A 17,294-nucleotide genomic window follows, 5' to 3' on the forward strand; every position below is an offset into this window, starting at 1 on the left:
ATGAAATCATATGGTTCTTATTTCCGACTTATTTTACTTAGCATGACAATGGATAGAACAAGGCCAGAAATGTACAAACAGGCCATGTTGTCGCAAATGGCAGTATTTCATCTTTCCTTATGGCTGAACAATATTATATTGTATATATGTACCACATTCTTTAAATCCAATCATCTATCAAAGGATACTTGGGTTGTTTCCATGTCTTTGCCACCATGAATAATACTGCAATTAGCATAGGAGTGCATATAACTTTATGAATAAACTAGAGGCCCGGTGCACAAATTCGTGCACAAGTGGGGTCCCTCGGCTTGGCCAGCGATCAGTGCCTATGGGGGGGGTGTGTAGGGGGAGGGCCGGCCTGCCAGGGGAGGGACCACGGGAGGTTGGCCCCAATATCAAGCTAACCAATGGCCAATTCCGTGAGGAATTGGGCTCCCTCCTCCCTCCTGTCTGGGTCCAGGGTGCAGGTGAACCAGATTTGGGGTTGTCAGGGCCCCAGCAGCAAGGTCTGGGTCAGTGTGCATCATAGGTCATCTGGTTGTTTTGGTCCTAATGGTCACTTAGGCTTTAATATATATAGATGTTTTCAGTTTTGGGTAAATACCTAGAAGAGGGGTGGCTGGGTTATATGGTATGAAATCTGCTTTTTAAGAAAAGTACTTGACACTTCACTATTTAGCAGGTGAGAAGGAGAGGGTTTTTTTTTTCCCCCCCAACAGGTGAAGTACAAATTTTCATTTTCTCTTATTGCCCTGCTAAGGCTTCTGTGATTTGTGTGGGGGCTGTTGCCTTGGCTAAGGAAAATGCCCCCATATTCCCTGGGATGGGGTGTCCTCTCTGTGACCATGTTGCCTCAGTCTCAGGGCAGCACCCTTGTGGGGAAATGTGGTAGGTGATGGGGCTCTGGCCCAGTGCTACCTCTTGCAATTAGATGCTGCCAGAAGTGCTGTACTACCCAAGGTGTCCCAGGTGCTTTCACTAGGCTCTGCTGGGATGGGTGGGGGTGGAATAGGCAGAGACAGGCCTGTTTGTACATTTGTGGCCTTGTTCTATCCCAGTAGTGGTGGCTACCAGACCTCAGCAGCCACAATTCTGAATTTCCATTCCTGTCACTGGGTTTAGCCACTATTTGGACATGCCTCTCAGGCAGAAATATTTCTACCACCTGTGAGGTAGGTATAATCCAACTTTTATAAATGAGGACAACTGAAACTTTGAGGTTACAAAACTGTATTCAAATCCAGATCAGTGAGACTCCAAAGCTATGCTATATTTACTATACTATTTTTTCTCTCCATATGAACATTAAAGTAGATTGATAATATCCATCACTTACTTCATAGTATATAGCATGTAGAGGATATCAGCTTGTCCCTGGAAGCTGGAGGTCTCCTTTAACTGTAAAATCAGTGCTTTGAAGTCCACCTCCCCAGACTGGTCTCTTGGAAGATGTATTTCTACATGAACTGAGGGAACCTTTAGTTCGAGAAAGAGTAAAAAAATCAAGTCCACAAGTGCTCAACTTAAATATTGCACTAGAGTGTTGATCTTTTCATCTCTAAACTTTTCCCATAAGAATTTGTTAAATTTTGATGAAAAGTAAAGAAACAAAAAACACAATGAAACCTTCAACACATATGAGAAAACAATCTAGATTTCATAAAGCCCAGCTAGAAAAACTTGTCTATTTTAAAAGTGAACTGAAAAGGTCATGTATCTTCACCAGGGTAGCATTTTGCCTACCACCAGTTAGTAGCAGAAACCATAATGGCTAGTTCTGTTATTTTCCATTAGGATAGCATTTTTCAAAAAGCTGATAGAAAAACCTCATGTACAAGTTTACCTGGTCCTCTTGTGGGGGAGGAGGTGGGTCAAGTAAGTTGAATGAAGGCCGGGAAGCCTGAACTATCTTTACAGGAAGATACCTGTGAACATCTGCAAAAGGTTGACATTTATGATAAAGGTTAGATAATTAGGAGACTAACAAAAATGCACAGTTGATCTCAACAATGAAGTTACATATGTTTGGTTCTTTATAGAAGTTTATCCTTCTGGGTAACATCAAAGAAAAGAAATATAAAAATCAAATAATGTAAAGATTGTTCAACCAATCAAAATATATTTTTGAATGTAATGTCCAGAATTGTAGCATCAGCTGATATTAAAGTCTTAAAATGTAATTAATACCATAATGGTACTATCACTGATGCTTTGGTAGAATACTATGTATCACAGAAAGAACCCAGTTACGTTTTATATTTTCTGGACTTCCCTAGGAGAATATCTGGCTACTCACAATTGGATTTCCTTGAGAATAGATAAATGGATGATACTATCTAGGGAATGAAAATATGTAGTGGCTGATCAACTTTGAGATATTATTAAGAATTTTACTTATAATCCATTGTTGAAATACTTACCATGTATTTCTACATGAGGAGAGACTCTAAGGAGAGGTTCTCTTGTCATTTTCACCATTTACAGATACAGAAATAGAGATACAGAGCTCAAATAACTGTTCAAGCAAGCAAGTAGCAGAACTGGAAATTAAACTCAAGTTTTGTAATTCATAATGTAAAAGTCTAACTTAATAAAGTTTATTTATTCACATAAGCCCTTTGTCAAGGAAGCTTACTTGAAGGGAATTCTAAGCTTTCCCCTATTCTAAATGTTAAATGATACTCCAATGTTCATGTTTTAATATATTTGGTTAGTAATGATCAATAAAGTTTTAGACAGCAAGAGCATGCATCTCAATCATTCTCATCATCTGTAAATATTAACATTAAGTCCTTCAGGTGTGGCCAATAATCTATCCCTTCTGTCCCTTCACATGAAGCTACTATAGAGGCACTGAACACTCTTGGGGACCATGACTACTATTCCTGGCAATGTGTCTAGAAGACATTTCCACTACAAATACTACTGAAGGAGGGTAGTGGTCATGGAGAGGTGAATGGCAAAGTTGTTGAAGAATGAGTGCTATAGTTGATAAACAGCTCTACACTGCTGGACCAACTGACTATAAAAGTGACAGCTGGGCTAAGGGAACCAGATGTAGTTTACTTAAGGGAGAATATCTCCTCCATTGCAAGGCACTCTTATAATAGCTTGCAATGCTTTATCTTTAAATAAAATTATTACCAACGGAAAAAATACTTTCCACCAATTTGATATTTTTACCTTACAATTAAATATGTCCCAAGTCTCTTATTTTGTCTCTTCTCACTATGTAACTGGTTAAGCCAGAATATGTAGCACTATATACGGCAAAATTATACCCAATTCATTAATTTTACAAATATTTGAGTGTCTAATATGTTCTCGGTACTGTCAAAGGTGCTTGGGATAAAGCAGTGAACAAAAAACAAAGTTCCTGCTCAGCCAGCATGGCTCAGTGGTTGAGCATCGACCTGTGAACCAAGAGGTCACAGTTCAATTCCTAGTCAGGGCACATGCCCAGGTTGCAAGCTCCATCCCCAGTAGGGGGTGTGTAGGAGTCACCCAATCAATGATTCTCTCTAATCATTGCTGTTTCTATCTCTCTCTCTCTCCCTCTCCTTTCCTCTCTCTGAAATCAATAAAAACCATATTAAAAACAAACAAAGTTTCTGCTTACACTGTAATAAATGCTCCCTTCCATATACTGGGCTTCACATCATCCTGTACCTGACTCCAGTGAGTCCTGGCATTACTCACTCTGTATATGCAGCTCCATGGCCTTGGTCACCAAGGACATTATATTTCAGGTTGTTTGTACAGCAGGTCGGAACCGATCTAGCCCTTCCTTCTGTGAGGTAGGGGCTAGTTTAGGATGGGGAGCAGTGTGCGCCAAAAGGTGATCTAAATAACGAGCAACGTCATCACCACAGTGAACTGCAAGGTTAGTGGGGGGGAGGGTGAAAAGAAAAAAGTGAACCTTTTAAATTAAATATTTCAGTATTGATCCAAACACTGTGCTTTTCCAATTATAAATGTTGTGAATGTTCATGTAAAGTCTGAGATGTTAAGCATCCACAGGGGATATGCATTTTTTTTTAAAATATATTTTATTGATTTTTTACAGAGAGGAAGAGAAAGGGATAGAGAGTTAGAAACATCGATGAGAGAGAAACATCGATCAGCTGCCTCCTGCACACCCCCCACGGGGGATGTGCCCACAACCAAGGTACATGCCCTTGACCGGAATCGAACCTGGGACCCCCAAGTCCGCAGGCCGACGCTCTATCCACTGAGCCAAACCGGTTTTGGCATTTTTTTATTTCCATTATCCATAGCCAGAGATAATGTATGTGGATAATTTTAGTTTCATCACAATCTAACCCACTAAACAGAATGACTGAATCCTGTGACCACAACATAGCACCAGAAGTAGGTTGTTTTAGCTCATGTGGTTAAAAGTGTGTGATCATTATATAAACTCATAGCTTTACCATTTAAAAACTATGGTCATTTACCAGGACCCACCTGTTCTTCAACTTTTCTGAGACAATATTAGGGCCCCTGGAAGCAATATGAGGTTAATATAGGAGAGATGGTGCAAGCATTTCATATGCAAGCATATGATGATAGTGGTGGTGATGGTGATGGTGGAGAAGGAGCAGAATAAGGTCCTTTGAGTCTCACTGGTATGATGTGGCTTTTGTGGGGAAGGGCAAAAATCTTCCAGTAAACATTGAGCCTAGCTAAAAACAGACAGATTCCACAAATGGCAAGCTACAACTGCTAACAACAACAATGGAATCTCTGTGTGGCATTGCTGTTGAAAGGACTATGAACCACACATTTGTCTTTTTAGTCACCTCATTCATTTATTCACCAAATATTTATTGCCTACTGTGTACCACGAGGTATACTAGATGCTGAGTTCTTAGTGGTGAAGAACACAGATATGGTCCCTATGATCTTGGGCTCCCCCTCTTCCACATACATTATCTCTGGCTATGGATAATGGAAATTAAAAAAATGCATATCCCCTGTGGATGCTTAACATCTCAGACTTTACATGAACATTCACAACATTTATAATTGGAAAAGCACAGTGTTTGGATCAATACTGAAATATTCTAGGTAATTTATGCATCAACTGTTTTTTTTTTTAAATAATCTTTGGTGATCTCTTAAGATGTCTTTCTGTACTCTGATGTGACTAATGGGTACTAGCAAAGCTGTAAGAATGGGAACTCATACTCAGGGATATCCTAATGGCACATATTATAACCTTGAATACAATCTAGATTCTTTGGATGAGGATTATAAAAAATATGGGCTTGAAACGAATATAACTAATATAATATTGTATACAAACTATACTTAAAAAAAGAATCTGGAGAGAAGTGCTCTTCTCATATAAGGGCTGGCAAGCAATAGACACATCCATTGTGAAACCATGAATGAGTAAATTCAGAGAGGAAAAAGTGACTCAGGGTGCATAATATCAAATTCAGTAACACATATTATGAAAAAGATATGTTTTAGAAATTAATCTAAGAGAACATTTGTTACAGATGAAAATCCCAATTACCCATGGAATAACAAATGACCTCAATAAATAATCACTAGAGGCCTGGTGCACAAAATTCGTGCATGGGGGGGGGTGTGTCCCTCAGCCCAACCTGCACCCTCTCCAATCTGAGACCCCTTCAAGGAATGTATGAGTGCCCGTACTTGGATTGGGCCTCAAAGGGCAGTTGGACATTCCTCTCACAATCCAGGACTGCTGGCTCCCAACCGCTCCCCTGCCTGCCTGCCTGATTGCCCCCCTAACCACTCCCCTGCCAGCCTGATCGACACCTAACTGTTCCCCTGCTGGCCTGATTGCCCCTAACTGCCATCCCCTGCAGGCCTGGTCGCCCCTAACTGCTCTCCCCTGCTGGCATGGTCACCCCTAACTGCCCTCCCCTGCAGGCCTGGTGGCCCCAACTGCCCTCCCCTGCTGGCCTGGTCACCCCTAACTTCACTCCCTTGCCAGCCTGGTTGCTCCTAACTGCCCTCCCCTGCAGGCCTGGTCCCCCTGCAACTTCCCTACCCTGCAGGCCTGGTCACCCACAACTACCCTCCCCTGCAGGCCTGTTTTCCTCCAACTGCCCTCCCCTGCAGGTGTGGTCCCCCACAACTGCCCTCCCTTGCAGGCCTGGTCCCCCCTGCAACTGCCCTCCCCTGCAGGCCTGATAATCCCCACTGCCCTTCCCCTGCTGGCCTGATCACCCACAACTGCCCTCCCCTGCCAGCCATCTTGTGTCCACATGGGGGTGGCCATATGGGGGTGGCCATCTTGTGTCCACATGGGGGCAGCCATCTTGTGTGTTGTAGTGATGGTCAATTTGCATATTACCTCTTTATTAGATAGGATTCTTGTCTGGTTTTTTATTTTTATTTTATTTTATTTTATTTTATTTTTTATTTTTTTTTTTTTTCATTTTTTTTATTAAGGTATTATATGTATACATATCTTACCATTGCCACCCCCCACCCCACTCCCATATATGCCCTCACCCCCCAGAGTTTTGCATCCATTGGTTATGCTTATATGCATGCATACAAGTCCTTTGATTGATCTCATATCTCCCCCACCTCTCCCTAACTTTCCCCCTGTAATTTTGACAGTCTGTTTGATGCTTTACTGTCTCTGTATCTATCTTTTTGTTCAAGTTTATAATGTTCTTTATTACCCATAAATGAGTGAGATCATGTGGTATTTTTCTTTCATTGACTGGCTTATTTCACTTAACATAATGTTCTCCAATTCCATCCAGGTTGCTGCAAATGATGAGAATTCTTTCTTTTTTATGGCAGCATAGTATTCCATTGTGTAGATGTACCACAGTTTTCTGATCCAGTCATCTGCTGACGGGCACCTAGGCTGTTTCCAAATCTTAGCTATGGTGAATTGTGCTGCTATGAACATAGGGGTGCATATATCCTTTCTGATTGGTGTTTCTAGTTTCTTCGGATATATTCCCAGGAGTGGGATTACTGGGTCAAATGGGAGTTCCATTTTCAGTTTTTTGAGGAAACTCCATACTGTTCTCCACAGTGGTTGCACCAGTCTGCATTCCCACCAGCAGTGCACGAGGGTTCCTTTTTCTCTGCATCCTCGCCAACACTTGTCGTTTGTTGATTTGTTGATGATAGCCATTCTGACAGGTGTGAGATGGTACCACATTGTTGTTTTGATTTGCATCTCTCGGATAATTAGTGACGTTGAGCATGTTTTCATGTGTCTCTTGGCCTTCCTTCTGTCTTCTTTTGAAAAGCTTCTATTTAGGTCTGTTGCCCATTTTTTTATTGGATCATTTATCTTCCTTTTATTAAGTTGTATAAGCTTGCCTGTAGATGTTGGAGATCAAACCTTTATCAGTGATGCCATTTGCAAATATGTTCTCCCATGCAGTAGGCCTTCTTGTTGTTTTGTTGATGGTTTCTTTTGCTGTGTAAAAGCTTTTTATTTTGATGTAGTCCCATTTGTTAATTTTCTCTTTAGCTTCCATTGCCCTAGGGGCAGTGTCAGTGAAGAATTTCTTTTGGCATATGTCTGAGATTTTGCTGCCTGTGGCTTGCTCTAGTATTTTTATGGTTTCCCGTTTTATGTTTAAGTCCTGTATCCATTTTGAGTTTATTTTTGGGTATGGCGTAAGTTGGTGATCAAGCTTCATTTTTTTGCATGTATCTGTCCAATTTTCCCAACACCATTTATTGAAGAGACTGTCTTGACTCCATTGTATGTTCATGCCTCCTTTGTCAAATATTAATTGAGCATAGTGGTTTGGGTCAATATCTGGATTCTCTATTCTGTTCCACTGATCTATATGTCTGTTCTTGTGCCAGTACCAGGCTGTTTTGAGAACAGTGGCTTTGTAATACAGCTTGAAATCTGGTATTGAGATCCCTCCTACTTTATTCTTCTTTCTCAGGATTGCTGTGGCTATTCGGGTTTTTTAAATAGTTCAGCTTATGCCAAGCTAGATATCATGACTTTTGTTACTATTGGTAACAGGAAATAACCTTATATTTAATGCACTTTCCCAACAAAGAAACTCATACTACTTTAGATCTTATAAAAACCAGTACAGAATGAATTAAATGGTCCTTAGGTGAGTAAATGCTGAGCCCAAAGAAGAAAATATTCCTTCTGACTGCGAATGTGATGGTCGATTATACATGAGATTATGTTTTGCTACCACATTAAGGAAAGCTAATTTATTTATTTTTTTCTTTTCTCTTTATTTCTTAAGATAAATAAATTAGCTGCTTTAATATATAGGCTAACACTTAAATACTCAGACAAATCATGTTTTAGTTAGAAGAATAATTTGCTCCTATTGCCCTTTTTCCTTTGGGATTCAAGTATGGTAATGCTTGCCCTGTCTAGGTCGGTATTTTAACACGTTAGGGTTCTTTTTAGACATTTAGACATATTTAATATATGCCCCCATGATGTTTTCTAACTGTTATCTTAGTATTCCTAACAACCAATTAGATGCTGTAGTGCTTTATTTGTCTAGTTTGTAATATAAAAAAGCAACATGCATAATACCGAATAGGGTTGGTTTTTTGTTTTTTTTTTTGCAAACTATGCAGTCCTCCGAGGAGATTCTAAAGTACCCATATACTATTATATATAAAAAGCACTAGTGTACATGTATAGTTCAATTAACTATCTCTCACTCATCACTGCTTCCTGACATTTTGAAATCACTAGCCATTTTATATGCCCAGCAGAGAACTCTTCCCTAATCTTAGTAAAGGATAGTCCAACTTCATGGTCCACAATCACAACAGAGATATTAGTTCAGGAACCAAAGGTAAGTAGGAGGATGAAAAGTAAAGCCAAACAAAAAGTAGGTGTATTAAATAGGAGTAAGACTGCTGGCAGTGAGATATATTAAGGAGGATACACAACAATACTTTGTATTCTTGTCTAGCACGGCCAGCGCCTTTATGAAGCTTCCTTACCATTACTGGTTGAATCATAGCTATTCATCCAGTCACAGGATTCTAGCTCACTATAGTCATTGTAATCTTCACTGTACAGCTTACTTTCAGGTCCAGGGTCCATGAAACTCAAATGTGTGCAGCAAGATGTTGTCAAAAACTCTGATAATTTACCTGTTTGAACCCTGACAATTAGAAGGTAAATAGAAAACAGAAAATCAGAGAAAAATGCTTTTTAAAACAACACAATTTAGTGAAAAAGGATACCCAGAATGTTATGTTGGGGTGTTACTAATGTTTATACATTAGTATAAATTATATAAAATTAAAATTGCACTGCACTCCTAGGTACAGTACATTGTAGGTTATGGTACTGTGTTAACAAAAACTAAAATTATGAGTTCACAATCCACCAGATCATTTTGTCTTTCTTTCACTGCTAGGCTGCTCTGTTGATAACTATGCCAAACATCTGGCCAAAATTTCCATTGGCTACCAGAGAAGCTAGGACAGAATGAAGAAAAATTATCACTAATCCATCACACATCATTAAAAAATACTCATAAAGACCATTTTGAAAATAAAAAGATGGTATTTGAAAATTTTATAAATTATAATAAACTACATCATATCCTCCCCTACTTATAAAGCCAATTGCAAAACCCAAAGGGAAAGTCAATAGTACTGATTTTCTAAAGAAGCTAGTTTGACAAGGCTCCCAATGGCCAGATCTTGTATAATTTGAACATTGAAATTAATAATTACAGGAGTGAAGCATGACATAATAAAATAAATATCCATAAATCTATGCTGACACTAAAACTACAAAATAAAAGGGGTAGGGGAAAGTTATTTTTTAAGAGAAAGGTTCCAAATAGTAAATGTACACAGAAAGATAGAAACAGAATCATCATTTTACCACTCCACTAATAATAAATGATTATCAATGGGAGGTAAGACCATTTGGTGAAAGACTGCTGGACAAAGGATGTGGAAAAACCTGACAGATACCACTTTAACCAAATTGAGAGGCATTCTGCAAAATAACCGACCTTCTGTCTTCAAAACTGTAATGAAAGATTAACAAAAGATTGGGGAATTGTACATTAAAAGACATTACCCTGGTTGGGTAGCTCAGTTGGTTAGAGCATTGTCCCCATATGCCAGTGGTTCTCAACCTTTATAATGCCGTGACCCTTTAATACAGTTCCTCATGTTGTGGTGACCCCTAACCATAAAATTATTTTCGTTGCTACTTCATAACTGTAATTTTGCTACTGTTAATGAATCGTAATGTAAATATCTGTGTTTTCTGATGGTCTTAGGGTCTACAGCAGCGGTTCTCAACCTGTGGGTCGCATATGCCAAGGTTTGGGTTTGATCCCCAGTCAGGGCACATACAAGAATCAGGCAATGAAACAACAACTAACTCTCTCTCTCTCTCTCTCTCTCTCTCTCTCTCTCTCTCTCTCACAAAAAGAAGGCATCAAGGAGGTAAATAACTAAATGCCAATGTGTGATCTTTGATTGGATCCTGGAGTGGGGAAAAAAGCTATGGGAAAACATTATTGGGACAAATTGAGAATTTTGAATATGAGCTCTATATTAGACAATGTATTGTATCAGTAATAAATTTTCTGAGTGTGGTAATTATATTGCAGTTATGTATGAGAATACCCTTGTTCTTAGAGGACAGAAACTGAAGTATTTAGGGAAGAAGAGTTGTGATGTTTCTGGCTAATTCTCACATAGTTTCAGCAAAAAAAAAAAAAAGGTCTATGTATGTGTGAGTGAGAGAGAGAGAGAGGGTGGGGAGAGAGAGAGAGAAGGGAAGAAGAGAGGGAGGAAGAAGTGGAAGGAAGGGCAGGGGGAGAGAGAAATTTTCAATACGATTTCTATTAGCTTGAAATTTTTCAAAATAAAAATTTAGGGAAATAGAAAAGCAGACAGAATTGAATAGTCCAGTAACCATTTTTTTTTTTTTAAGAATACGGTTTGTTTGTTTTTTGTCCATTGAATTGTTAAGATCTAGGCAAAGGTCAGAGTGAGGAAAAATTCCAATGCTTTTATATAACATTCAATTCCTTCATTCAAGCTATCAAACACAAGCTTCTCTGAATAGGATGAGATTGTTATTGAAGATACATAGAAAGACTATCATGCTAAGTGAAATAAATCAGACAGGAAAATTTAAGAACCATATGATTTCACTTATATATGGGACACAAAACTGAAAGCCACAAATGAACAAATAAGAAAAATAAACAACACAAAAATATATAGACACAGACAACAGTATGGTGGTTACCAAGGGGGTAAGGGGGGTGGAGGCTTAGAAAAGGGTAAAGGTGGTCAAATATACAGTGACAGAAGATGATTTGCTTTGGGTGGTGGACATACAATGGAATATACAGATGATGTGTCAGAATTTTACACTTGAAACCTATATAATCTTATTAGTCAACATCACCCCAATAAATTTAATATAAAAATGCAGCTATAAAAAATGATACACAGAAAGGCATAACAAGTCTACGATTACTGTACCCAGCTTCCAAGTTTCATTTCATTTCACTAAAGAGTATGTAGAGGTCACTTACCTTGCCCCACCAAAATAGCCATCCTGCATTTTTCGGAGTGCTGCCAGGATACTTGAATTCAAGCTGGTTCCATCATCATCTTGAAGAAATTAAAAAAAAATCTTTGTGGTTTTAACTTTTAAATAAGGGGAAGCTTTCACTTATTTCAAACCAATAGTCTGGAGTGAGGATGGTACAAATTAGACACTCCTCACTGACCACTCTATATTTCAACAATTCATCTGGGAGCCAGCAATACTGTAGAATGGGCAATTGGTAAGTGATTATGACCAATAGACAAAGTTCCTCAAAGACAGTCCATATCTTATTTATCATAAATACTTAGCACAGAGCCTGATAGCAGAACACTTGACTATTGAATGCTTTCAATAATAGCAGCAACCATTTGTTGAATATTATGTGCCAAGAACTGTGCTAAATATTTTATATACTAGTAATATTATGCTATCTAATGAGCTTTGGTTTATGTGTGTAGGCATAAAAATATTTAGAAGACTAACAATTATCTGACACTACATTAAGGAGATCATATTACATATATTCTTTTGTGATCCACTTTTTCTAACATGTCCTTTGTAAAAGCTAAAAAATTATTTCATAGCAGAAATTTAGACTGTTTTTATATTGTAAGTACACAGTGAGGAAGATCATTGTACCTACATCTATATGCACTAATTATACTATCTCCTTAGGGGAAATTCTTACAAGAAGAACTGTTAAGATAAAGGAAACACAAAACATTTTATAGAGATTGTGAAATTGCTCACTAAAAAAGTCTAGTCAATTATATTTCCATTATTAGTACAGAAAGTGACTGTTTCCCCACACCTTAAACAATAATAGACATTAATAATTTCTTTAATCTGTATCTAGTATGTTAAAAAAGACACTGTTTTAATTTTATTACTAGTAAGACTGATCATGTTTTCATGTATATACTGGTCATTTCCATTTCTTTTATGAATTGCCTGTTCATGTCCTTTCCCCATGTTTCTATTAAGTAATGTATCTTCTTTTTCAATCCATTGAAAATGATTTCACTTATATGTGGGATACAAAATTGAAAGAAACAAATGAACAAACAAGAAAAACAAACAATATATGCACGCCTATGTTCATAGCAGCCCAATTTACAATAGCTAAGATATGGAAACAGCTTAAGTGCCCATCAGCAAATGAGTGGATGAAAAAACTGTAGTACATCTACACAATGGAATACTAGGCTGCTGCAAAAAAAATAACTCTTACCATTTGCAACAGCATGGATGGATCTGGAGAGCATTATGCTGAGCAAAATAAGCCAGACAGAGAAAGATAAATATCACGATTTCACTCATGTGTGGAATATAATGAACAACATAAACTGATGAACTAAAATAGATACAGAGACACAGAAGCATGGAACAGACCATCCAGCCTCACAAGGAAGACAGAGGAGGATGGGAGGTGGGGGTAAGAGATCAACCAAAGGACTTATATGCATGCATATAAGCATAACCAAAGGACACAGATAGTAGGGGGTGGGGACATGTACTGTGGGGGAGGGGAGAGGTCAATGGGAGAAAACAGAGACATGTAATACTTAGAGAATTAAAAAATATTTTTCCAAAAAGCAAAGCTATGAAGTGCTATGCATAACAAATGCTCACTTGTATGATGTCATATTAATAAAGTACCAACACTTTTATGTCTGAAAAAAATAGACATACAAGCATGAACAGATTGTTAAACCTCAGAGGGAATGCAGGGGAGGATGGGTAGGAAGAGATCAACCAATGAGCTTGTATGCACATATGCATAACCCCTGGACACAAACAATGGGGTGGTGGGGGCTTGGGGGGGGATGGCAGCAGGCTGGAAGAGGTTAATGGGGGAAATAGGAGGACCTATGTAACTAGAGACCTGATGCACGAAGATTCATGCAAGAATGGGCCTTCCTTCCCCTGGCTGCTGGCACTGCCTTCGTTCCAGCCAGAGCTGCCTTTTTGCTCCAGCTTGGAGCCGTCTTTCCGCCTTCCCACTCTGCCTAGAGGGCCGGAGCAGCTGGGGCGGTGTGGAACGCTTGTGTTGTTGCCATGGTGATGACACAAGCATCCCACCCCCGGTGGCTGGGCGCCTGCATATGCAAATTAACCCACCATCTTTGGTAGGTTAATTTGCATACTCACTCCTGATTGGCTGGTGGGTGTCAGAACAGCATGCACCAGCGGCTGCCAGACGCATCCCCGCCCCCTGGAGGCGCTAGGCCAGCGCCTGAGCCCCCCCTGGAGCACGCAGAATGTCCTCCCGTGAGTCCTGCCACTTTGGGCCTCACCGTGGGAGTTGGAGGTGGTGCCCAAGCCCGCCCAGTTGCCCGCAGTTCCCTCGCCCCCCCCCCCACAGCCTGGTGGAGGCGCTGTATATCCAGGGAATGTAGGCGGCCACCTGGGGCCTCCCTGCCATGTGGCTCACCTCAAAGCGCCACCGCTGACCCAGAGACGCAGCGTGGAGCAGTCCCCACCCCGCGAGTGCCCCCCGGGCCGAGGGGCACTGTGGATGCCTGACGGAGGCCTAGGGCTGCAGAGGCTCACTGCAGGCCCGCAAGGCTGCGCGCACTCCCACTCCGAGACCAGCCAGCTGAGTCACACCACCGGGGTTCCTCTGGGGCCCCCCTAAGTATCCCACTGTGGAGCAAGAGGAGCCGTGGCCCTGGAGACCTCGCTGGGGCCCACCACCCACACTGGCCGTGCAGGCCACGGGGTCCTGCCACCACTGGCTCACCATGGCCGAGATTAATGCAGCTGATTGGCATCGCGGCCGACCCTGCGCCCCAGCTGCCGGGGTCCTGGGTCCCAGCCCTTCCCTGTCTGCTCCTCAGTGCCGGTTGCTCTATGCCTGCTCAAGCAGCGACTCCCAGTGCTGGGTGGGGCCCCTGGGGCTCCTGGGACACCGGGGTCCTGCGGGTGGCGGCTACAGGGAGAGCGAATCCAGTGCCAGTGAGGGGGAGTCGCCCGCCTTCAGCTCTGCACCAGGCGACTAGGACAGCAGGGGGCGGGGGTTGCCTCGTGTGGCCGCAGCTTCCTGGTCTGGAGGTGGTGAGTGTGGAAGGGCACCCGCTGGCCCCGCCAACGTTTTTGTGAAGATCAAAGCTTCCCACATACTCAAGAAAAAGATACTGTGTTTCCGTTCGGGTTCTCAGGGTCATGACTATAGTACGAGTGTGGGGGTTTGCTTGTGCTCCCCGCTTCATAGCCTCTGCACTATCACACTCCCAATCACTCACCCTTTAACACCTCCCTTCCAAAGACCACCATTTTCTTGGCTTCCAAAGACCCTTCCTCGCTGCCCCCATCCACTGTGGTCTTGGTTGAAAAGGCTCCCCCTCTACCAAAGAGAGGAATGGGGGAGGAGCCCTGTTTGACCCACTTCAGCTGATGGCCTGTTTCTGCAGCCCGTGGGCAAGTAAGTTCCCTCTCTCTGACCCTCATTTTCTTCTTCTGTACTAGTATTATGGGTGTACTATGGTATGCTGAAGGGGTAATTCAGTTTGGATTTCCCCATTTAGTTTAGACACTTAGTCTGTTTGATGCCCTTCACTTCTCTCTTGAGCCCTCTTATTCCTCCTTTCCATGCCCAGATATGGCCCCCTCATACACAAAATGTTCCCCATCTATGTCTCTGGATCCCTAGGATATCCCCTTGGCACATGGTTGGAGACTCTGTGTCTGAACCAGATGGTGCCTGCAGAGTGCCCTGGGAAGGGAAGGAGTATGTCCAGGGACTGTAGGCGGCCACCTGGGGTTTTGAGGGTCAAATAGGAGTTGATAACACCTGGAAAGAACTACTCTTTCATCTCCATCCATAGACAATTATGGAGAATTGAGAAGTAGAAGAGGGGAAGATGGTTTCTATCTTGTGACCCACTCAGGATGACCCTCAGCTGTTCCAATCCAGTATTTTTTTTTTCTTTTTAAAAATTACTGTATTTATTATGACAATGGTGACTCCCCAGTGCACAGGAGGGCCAGATTCTGTGTGTTTCTCTAACCTCTTTGTAAATAAATGTACAATGTTAAAAAAAAAAAAAAAAAAACCAAAGATTTAAAAAACAAATTTTAAAAAAAAGAAAAACAAACAAAATAAAAACATATAGACACAGACAACAGTATGGTGGTTACCAGGGGTAAGGAGTGGTGGGGGCTCAGAAAAAAATGAAGGACTCCATACTTATATTTTGTGAATATTACCCTTTTTCCTATCATATGTATGGCAAATCCTTTACCTATATTATTGTCTTTCAACCTCAACCACAGTTCATTTTTGTATAAAAGATTTATTTAAATTTTCATGTTTTTAAATTTGTCAATTTTTCCTTTTTGTGTTTTACAAAGGACAATTCTCTTTAGCCCAAGATCACCAAAACATTCTTCCATATTTTGTTCTAACACTTTTATAGTTTTTTTTGCTTAGCTTTTTAATATATTCAGAATTTAAATTTGCATAAAATATAAAGTAGCAGGCCTAATTAAATGATTTTTCCAAATGTATTTATTATATTCTTTTGCCACCATAGTAGTCCCCCTTTATCTGCAGAAAATATGTTCCAAGACGTGAGTGGATGCTTATAAATAGGCTTATAACCTATATATATATATACCATGTTTTTCTTCCTATACAAACATACCTAAGAGATTAAGAGAGTAAGAGATGAATAATATATACAGTATATAAAAGCCTAAGCAACCATATGACCAGTCTACCGGTTACTATGATGCGCACTGACCACCAGGGGGCAGACACTCAATAGAGGAGCTGCCCCCTGGTGGTCAGTGCGCTACCACAGCCAACCTCCCGTGGCTGGCCAACCTCCCACAGTCCCTCTCCCCAGCTGGCTGGGTGGTCAGTGCGCTCCCACAGCCAACCTCCCACAGCTGGCCAATCTCCTGCAGTCCCTTCCCCTGGCCAGCCAGCCCCAATCTGTCCTGATCAGGACTGGGAAAGACAGCCTCAATCGTCTCCGGTCACCGGCCAGACCAAGGGTGCCTACCCGTGCATGAATTCGTGTACTGGGCCTCTAGTGAGTAATAATAAGATAGAACAATTATAACAATACTAGAGGCCCGGTGCACGAAATTCGTGCACGGAGGGGGTTGTCCCTCAGCCCAGCCTGTACCCTCGCCAATATGGGACCCCTCAAGGGATGTCCGACTGCCCGTTTAGGCCCGATCCCAGCAGTCGGACATCCCTCTCACAATCCAGGACTGCTGGCTCCCAACTGCTTGCCTGCCTGCCTTCCTGATTGCCCCTAACCACTTCTGCCTGCCAGCCTGATCACCCCCTAACCACTCTGCTGCCAGCCTGTTTGCCCCCAACTTCCCTCCTCTGCCGGCCTGGTCACCCCTAACTGCCCTCTCCTGCAGGGTTGATTACCTCCAACTGCCCTTCTTGCAGGCTTGGTCCCTCTCAACTGCCCTCCCTTGCAGGCCTGGTCCCTCACAACTGCCCTCCCTTGCAGGCCGGGTGCCGCCCAACTGCCCTCTCCTACTGGCCATCTTGTGGTGGTCATCTTGTGTCCACATGGGGGCAGGATCTTTGACCACATGGGGACAGCGATATTGTGTGTTGCAGTGATGATCAATCTGTATATTACTCTTTTATTAGATAGGATAGAGGCCTGGTACAGGGGTGGGGGCCAGCTGGTTTGCCCTGAAGGGCATCTGGGATCAGGTGGGGGTTCCCTTGGAGTGTGGGGCGGCCTGAGCAAGGGGCCTGTGGTGG

The 17,294-nt window shown here is 41.7% G+C and overlaps 1 protein-coding gene and 1 pseudogene across 1 annotated transcript in view; one reads left to right on the forward strand and one right to left on the reverse strand.

Moving 5' to 3' along the window:
• PHKA1 (phosphorylase kinase regulatory subunit alpha 1) overlaps positions 1-17,294 on the reverse strand; it is a 369,719-nt gene that overhangs the window by 70,648 nt on the left and 281,777 nt on the right. Inside the window, 5 exon segments of the mRNA XM_054718786.1 lie at positions 1,340-1,479; positions 1,847-1,938; positions 3,703-3,879; positions 8,959-9,122; positions 11,538-11,616. Coding sequence (XP_054574761.1) covers positions 1,340-1,479; positions 1,847-1,938; positions 3,703-3,879; positions 8,959-9,122; positions 11,538-11,616 — 652 coding nt within the window.
• On the forward strand, positions 12,936-14,951 carry LOC114228384 (dapper homolog 3-like; annotated as a pseudogene).

Source organism: Eptesicus fuscus, chromosome 1, assembly GCF_027574615.1.
Source record: "Eptesicus fuscus isolate TK198812 chromosome 1, DD_ASM_mEF_20220401, whole genome shotgun sequence".
NCBI lineage: Eukaryota > Metazoa > Chordata > Mammalia > Chiroptera > Vespertilionidae > Eptesicus > Eptesicus fuscus.